This window comes from Camelina sativa, chromosome 14 (genome assembly GCF_000633955.1).
Source record: "Camelina sativa cultivar DH55 chromosome 14, Cs, whole genome shotgun sequence".
Classification (NCBI taxonomy): domain Eukaryota; kingdom Viridiplantae; phylum Streptophyta; class Magnoliopsida; order Brassicales; family Brassicaceae; genus Camelina; species Camelina sativa.
This window is the reverse complement of record NC_025698.1, coordinates 13,898,014-13,904,613: the sequence shown is the minus strand read 5'-3', so window position 1 is coordinate 13,904,613 and position 6,600 is coordinate 13,898,014. Positions and strand designations below refer to the sequence as shown.

Below are 6,600 nucleotides of genomic sequence, written 5' to 3'. Positions count from 1 at the left end.
GGCAATTTTGAGAGCTCATCTGATAATAATGAACTTGAGGTTTTCCATCAAGCTGCTACTAGACTAGGTATCACTTCTTCAAGAGCAGCTCTCACAGAGCGAAGATGTCTCAAGAAACTCATTGAGAGGGCTCGAATGGAGGATGACAAGAGGAAAGAATCAATTGTGGCTTATCTATTACATCTCATGAGGAAATACTCAAAACTATTCAGAAGTGAGATCTGGGATGACAATGAATCACAGGGTAGTAGTTCATTGCCTTGTTCACCGACTATTCAGGGTTCTCTTGACGATGCTCACGGTCGTGCTTTTGACCGGCAGCTGTCAAAACTGAGTTCCTTCAATTTCAGATCCTGCAATAACCAGAGGAAATCTGTGCAGATGTTTGTTCCGCCAGAAGAATTGAGGTGTCCGATATCTTTGCAGCTTATGTACGACCCTGTAATCATCGCGTCTGGACAAACTTATGAGAGAATCTGTATCGAGAAATGGTTTAGCGATGGACACAACACATGTCCCAAAACTCACCAGCAGCTCTCTCATCTATGCTTGACTCCTAATTACTGTGTCAAAGCTCTCATTTCTAGCTGGTGTGAACAGAACGGCGTTCAGGTCCCTGATGGACCCCCTGAGTCTCTAGACCTTAACTATTGGAGGCTGGCGCTGTCTGTGTCCGAGTCCACCGACACGCGATCAGCAAAAGGTGTTGGTTCTTGTAAGTTGAAAGATATGAAGGTGGTTCCTTTGGAAGAGAGTGGAACCATTAAAGAGGAAGCTTGTGAATCAGAATACCAGGAAGATCAAGTTACTCTTGTTGAAAGATGTACGGAATTGCTGACCACTTTGAGTGCAGTGGATACCTTAAGGAAGAAAGGTCGAGTTGTTGAGCAAATAAGGGTATTGCTAAAAGATGACGAGGAGGCCAGATTTCTCATGGGGGAAAATGGGTGTGTTGAAGCATTGCTTCAGTTTCTAGGATCAGCTCTCAGTGAAAATAACGCTTCTGCTCAGAAAGTTGGAGCCATGGCTCTTTTTAACTTGGCTGTGGACAACAACAGGTATCCTTTGATTTCTATATTGCTATTTGTCATTTCTAATGATTTCATGTGTTTTTCTCTCAATGATCAAGCTCATAAGTATAACTAGTCTAGTATATGCTTTGCTATACACGTTCAGTTGAGCGTTACTACCAAATATGGGTTATTCATATCAAACTAAAGAACTACATCTCATTTCGGAATTTCAGGAATAAGGAGTTGATGCTGGTATCAGGAATGATTCCTCTGCTAGAGGAAATGCTCTGTAATCCACATTCACACGGTCCAGTGACCGCACTTTATCTGAACCTCTCGTGTCTTGAAGAAGCGAAGCCCTTAATAGGTTCAAGTCTGGCAGTTCCTTTCTTGGTAAATCTTCTTTGGACTGAGACTGAAGTCCAGTGCAAAGTCGATGCCCTTCACTCCCTTTTTCACCTATCCACCTACCCTCCCAATATCCCATGCCTTCTATCTGCTGACATTGTAAACGCGCTTCAATCACTCACCGTCAGTGATGAGCAACGATGGACAGAAAAGTCCTTAGCTGTTCTATTAAACTTGGTTTTGAATGAGGCAGGAAAAGACGAGATGGTTTCAGTACCTGGTCTTGTAAGCAATCTCTGCACCATTCTTGACACGGGTGAATCAAATGAACAAGAACAAGCTGTGTCTTTGCTTCTGATATTATGCAATCACAGTGAGATCTGTAGCCAGATGGTATTACAAGAAGGAGTGATACCTTCTTTGGTATCTATTTCTGTAAACGGGACTCAACGAGGAAGGGAAAGAGCACAGAAGCTACTGACACTATTCAGGGAACTGAGGCAAAGGGATCAAACCCATCTCACAGAACCGCAGCAAACAGAAGTCACAAGCCCCGAGGGTGGATTCTCTGTCGCTGCAGCCGCTGTAACAGAGTCAAAACCGCAGTGTAAATCAGCATCGAGAAAGAAAATGGGAAGAGCTTTCAGTTTTCTATGGAAAAGCAAGAGCTTCTCAGTTTACCAGTGTTGAGTCATATGATGTTTTTGTTTACCTTTTTAGTTCATGTAAAGTTGTACTTTTTTTTCCCATCTTAAGACTTAATATCTCTTTTTGAAAGTCTTGGAGGTCAAAAAAAGAAATGCTTGTATAGGTTATGTAGTTTATATATCCAAGGATTTTTGGGTTATACAAATTACAGTGTACTGTATGTAGGTTATTTTACTTTGATGAGAAGCGAAAACAAATTTGTTATAAATCAAAGGACGAGATACGAAATATATATAAGATAAGAACAAGAGCCTCTGAAGGAACGAGAGGGTCTTCAGTTACGCTTGTTTTTGATTTTTTTTTCCTCACTCTCTCAAAATCTGTAAATCCTTAATAAGATGGAAGAGTTTTGAATCGAAAGGTTTTAGGAAAAATTGTGTTAATTCGAANTACAGAACCGCAACATACAGAAGTCACAATCCCGGAGGGTGGATTCTCTGTCGCTGCAGCCGCTGTAACAGAGTCAAAACCGCAGTGTANTGAATGAGGCAGGAAAAGACGAGATGGTTTCAGTACCTGGTCTTGTAAGCAATCTCTGCACCATTCTTGACACGGGTGAATCAAATGAACAAGAACAAGCTGTGTCTTTGCTTCTGATATTATGCAATCACAGTGAGATCTGTAGCCAGATGGTATTACAAGAAGGAGTGATACCTTCTTTGGTATCTATTTCCGTAAACGGGACTCAACGAGGAAGGGAAAGAGCACAGAAGCTACTGACACTATTCAGGGAACTGAGGCAAAGGGATCAAACCCATCTTACAGAACCGCAACATACAGAAGTCACAATCCCGGAGGGTGGATTCTCTGTCGCTGCAGCCGCTGTAACAGAGTCAAAACCGCAGTGTAAATCAGCATCGAGAAATAAAATGGGAAGAACTTTCAGTTTTCTATGGAAAAGCAAGAGCTTCTCAGTTTACCAGTGTTGAGTCATATGTTGTTTTTATTTACCTCTTTTAGTTCATGTAAAGTTGTACTTTGTTTTCCACATCTCAAGACTTAATATCTCTTTTTGAAAGTCTTGGACGTAAAAGAAGAAATGCTTGTATAGGTAATCTAGTTCATATATCCAAGGATTTTTTGGTTATACAAATTACAATGTACTACTAGTCTACTACTACTACTGTATGTAGCCTATTATTTAACTTTGATGAGAAGTGGGTATTAGTTTTACTCAAAAACAAATTTGTTATAAATTAAGGACGAGATACGAAATTCATTAAAGATAAGAACAAGAGCCTCCGAAGGAACGAGAGGGTCTTCTGTTACGCTTGTTTTTGATTTTTTTTGATTTTTTTTTTTTTTTTTCTCACTCTCAAAATCTGTAAATCCCCAATAAGAAGGAAGAGTTTTGAATCGAAAGGTTTTAAGAAAAATTGTGTTAATTCGAAGTTTCTCGTAATGACGGAGTGCGATTAGGGTTTCGGTGTACTGTGAACCTACCGCGTCGTTCCCCGGAGGATGAGTTTTCGTTGAAGCTAAGTAGAAGAAATAGGCAGATAATAGTTTTATTTTCGTCGATTGCTGAATTTTGATAGGTTCTGTGAGTGTGTATCTCTGTGATATGGCGAATCTTCCGATTCTTCAGTTTGAAGAGAAGATCGTGGAAGTAGTGGAGAAGAATCCAGTGGTAGTTGTAATCGGAGAAACCGGTTCTGGGAAAAGTACTCAGCTCTCTCAGATACTTCATCGGCATGGTTACACAAAGTCCGGCGTCATCGCCATTACTCAACCCCGACGTGTGGCTGCCGTTTCTGTTGCCAGGTGATTTTTTCCGTTCATTCACTTATTTTGCGTCTTCGTTGGTTTCGTTAAGATGTTAGAGGTTTATACGAGTTGGTTTTCTTTGGCTATGGTCTTCAGGCGAGTTGCGCAGGAGCTTGATGTACCTCTTGGAGAAGATGTTGGCTATGCTATACGTTTCGAGGACAGAACTTCGAGCAAAACACGGATTAAGTAATGGAGGATGTATAAATGCTTAGTATTAATCAATATTTCACATGATTTGTCTTTGGTTTCCTCATTGTTGGATTGTTTTTTTTGCTCCCAGATACCTCACAGATGGAGTTCTACTTCGTGAGAGTCTTTCAAATCCAATGCTTGATGATTATTCCGTAATCATATTGGATGAGGCTCATGAGAGAAGTTTAAACACGTAAGGTCTTTTCTATATTTTGATTTGATCTCCGTTTGCTCAGTACCTTTTATCATAACATTGTTTCGTATGGCATTTAGATCTCATTCAAACATGCTCAAAGGCTCTAGAAAATATCTTAACTTGGTCCATTTTGTTATCAGGGATATTCTTTTGGGTCTCATGAAACGGTTGGTTAGAATCCGCGGGTCCAACTTTAAAGTTCTTATAACCTCTGCAACACTTGACGGTGAAAAGGTTTCTGAATTCTTTTCGGGCTGCCCTGTGTTGAATGTTCCTGGGAAATTATATCCCGTGGAAATATTATACAGCAAAGAGCGTCCTGTCAGTTATATTGAGTCATCTCTGAAAGTAGCAATTGGTATGTTCAAGGTCGAGTGTTTCTGTTGTCATTCCGTCTGATTTGGTTAATCACTTTTGCCACTATTTTGTCTCTCTGACATTACAAAAAACCTTGTTGTTACTTGTAGATATACATGCTCGTGAGCCAGAAGGTGATATCTTAATCTTTATGACTGGACAGGTCTGTTTCATTTTTTTCAACTTTATTCATTGGAATCTGGCAGAGCTATCTAGATTCTTCTGTCCTGTCTTACTTTATCTTGGTTTTAATAGGATGATATAGAAAAGTTAGTATCAAAGCTAGAGGAAAAAGTACGAAGCTTGGCTGAAGGATCCTGTATGGATGCTATCATTTATCCTCTTCACGGTTCTTTACCACCTGAAATGCAGGTAATAATATCTAGAATCTCGGTACAATTTTGGACCCAGTATTATTTTGCTTCTGGGCAATTGGGGTATCTTGGTTTTGGTAATTTGACTTGACTTACAAAAGGTTTTGGACCCAGTCTCAAAAGGTTTTGGTAATTTGACTTGGCTTTCACCATTTCTGCAGGTTCGTGTATTTAGTCCTCCTCCTCCAAACTNGAAATTATATCCCGTGGAAATATTATACAGCAAAGAGCGTCCTGTCAGTTATATTGAGTCATCTCTGAAAGTAGCAATTGGTATGTTCAAGGTCGAGTGTTTCTGTTGTCATTCCGTCTGATTTGGTTAATCACTTTTGCCACTATTTTGTCTCTCTGACATTACAAAAAACCTTGTTGTTACTTGTAGATATACATGCTCGTGAGCCAGAAGGTGATATCTTAATCTTTATGACTGGACAGGTCTGTTTCATTTTTTTCAACTTTATTCATTGGAATCTGGCAGAGCTATCTAGATTCTTCTGTCCTGTCTTACTTTATCTTGGTTTTAATAGGATGATATAGAAAAGTTAGTATCAAAGCTAGAGGAAAAAGTACGAAGCTTGGCTGAAGGATCCTGTATGGATGCTATCATTTATCCTCTTCACGGTTCTTTACCACCTGAAATGCAGGTAATAATATCTAGAATCTCGGTACAATTTTGGACCCAGTATTATTTTGCTTCTGGGCAATTGGGGTATCTTGGTTTTGGTAATTTGACTTGACTTACAAAAGGTTTTGGACCCAGTCTCAAAAGGTTTTGGTAATTTGACTTGGCTTTCACCATTTCTGCAGGTTCGTGTATTTAGTCCTCCTCCTCCAAACTGCCGCAGATTTATTGTTGCTACAAATATTGCTGAAACTTCTCTTACTGTGGATGGGGTTGTGTAAGAAACTCTAAACCTTAAATTTATCATGTTATTTTTTGGTTTTCATGTCTGGTATCTACCATATGTCAATTATTATTGCATACATATCGATACTTTCATCACGATGCTGTTAGCTAAATCAGGTACTGTAAAAAACTGAGTAAATATAATATATCATTCAATAGTAATCATGAAGATTGACGACTGCAATAGTGTAATTAGGTTCAGTAATGGAATCAATCTGATATTTGATGCCGGCTTTTTGTTATATTCCTCGCTCCTTTTAGTTCACTTCACATTTCTGTACATGTTGTTCACCATCACGTCTGTGAGATCCATTTTTGGAGTTTTACTTGAAACAGACGATTGAGACATTTATGTATACATGTAGGTCGTGCTGTCTCTTTGTCAAGTGTTTTAAAACTGCATTTAGTATGAGAAGATTACTTATTCTGCATTCTTGAATCTGCTTGATTGTTCCGATTGTCCTGTCACTGTTGCCGGTAGTCGTCTTCGTATGTATCATGTGTTCATGTCTGCATTTAGGCAAAATTTAGATAAGATTTTGACAATTTGGAGATCGATAGCATTCTCAGCCTAGCCCTGTTTTTCTCTGACAGGTATGTAATAGATTCCGGGTATGTGAAGCAAAGACAATATAACCCATCAAGCGGAATGTATTCTCTTGATGTTATTCAAATTAGCAAGTAAGCAAATGAGTCTGGTTTCAACCTTCATCCTCATTAAATGGCCTGCTATAT

General features: G+C 39.2%; 2 protein-coding genes across 4 annotated transcripts in view; both read left to right on the top strand.

Moving 5' to 3' along the window:
* LOC104741395 (U-box domain-containing protein 45) overlaps positions 1-2,269 on the top strand; it is a 5,199-nt gene extending 2,930 nt beyond the window's left edge. Inside the window, exons 6-7 of one of the 2 annotated variants that reach the window (XM_010462253.2) lie at positions 1-1,058; positions 1,247-2,269. In XM_010462253.2, the coding sequence (XP_010460555.1) occupies positions 1-1,058; positions 1,247-2,051 (1,863 nt within the window). In that variant the 3' untranslated portion in view covers positions 2,052-2,269. The remainder of the gene's footprint in view (positions 1,059-1,246) is intronic. The other variant, XM_010462254.2, reaches the window with a different exon arrangement.
* LOC104741393 (probable pre-mRNA-splicing factor ATP-dependent RNA helicase DEAH4) overlaps positions 3,388-6,600 on the top strand; it is a 6,856-nt gene continuing 3,643 nt past the window's right edge. The window contains exons 1-9 of one of the 2 annotated variants that reach the window (XM_010462250.2): positions 3,388-3,833; positions 3,933-4,025; positions 4,120-4,224; positions 4,368-4,508; positions 5,155-5,231; positions 5,341-5,393; positions 5,486-5,602; positions 5,766-5,857; positions 6,460-6,546. In XM_010462250.2, the coding sequence (XP_010460552.1) occupies positions 3,634-3,833; positions 3,933-4,025; positions 4,120-4,224; positions 4,368-4,508; positions 5,155-5,231; positions 5,341-5,393; positions 5,486-5,602; positions 5,766-5,857; positions 6,460-6,546 (965 nt within the window). In that variant the 5' untranslated portion in view covers positions 3,388-3,633. Of the gene's footprint in view, positions 3,834-3,932; positions 4,026-4,119; positions 4,225-4,367; positions 4,586-4,694; positions 4,748-4,839; positions 4,957-5,154; positions 5,232-5,340; positions 5,394-5,485; positions 5,603-5,765; positions 5,858-6,459; positions 6,547-6,600 lie in introns of both variants that reach the window. The other variant, XM_010462251.2, reaches the window with a different exon arrangement.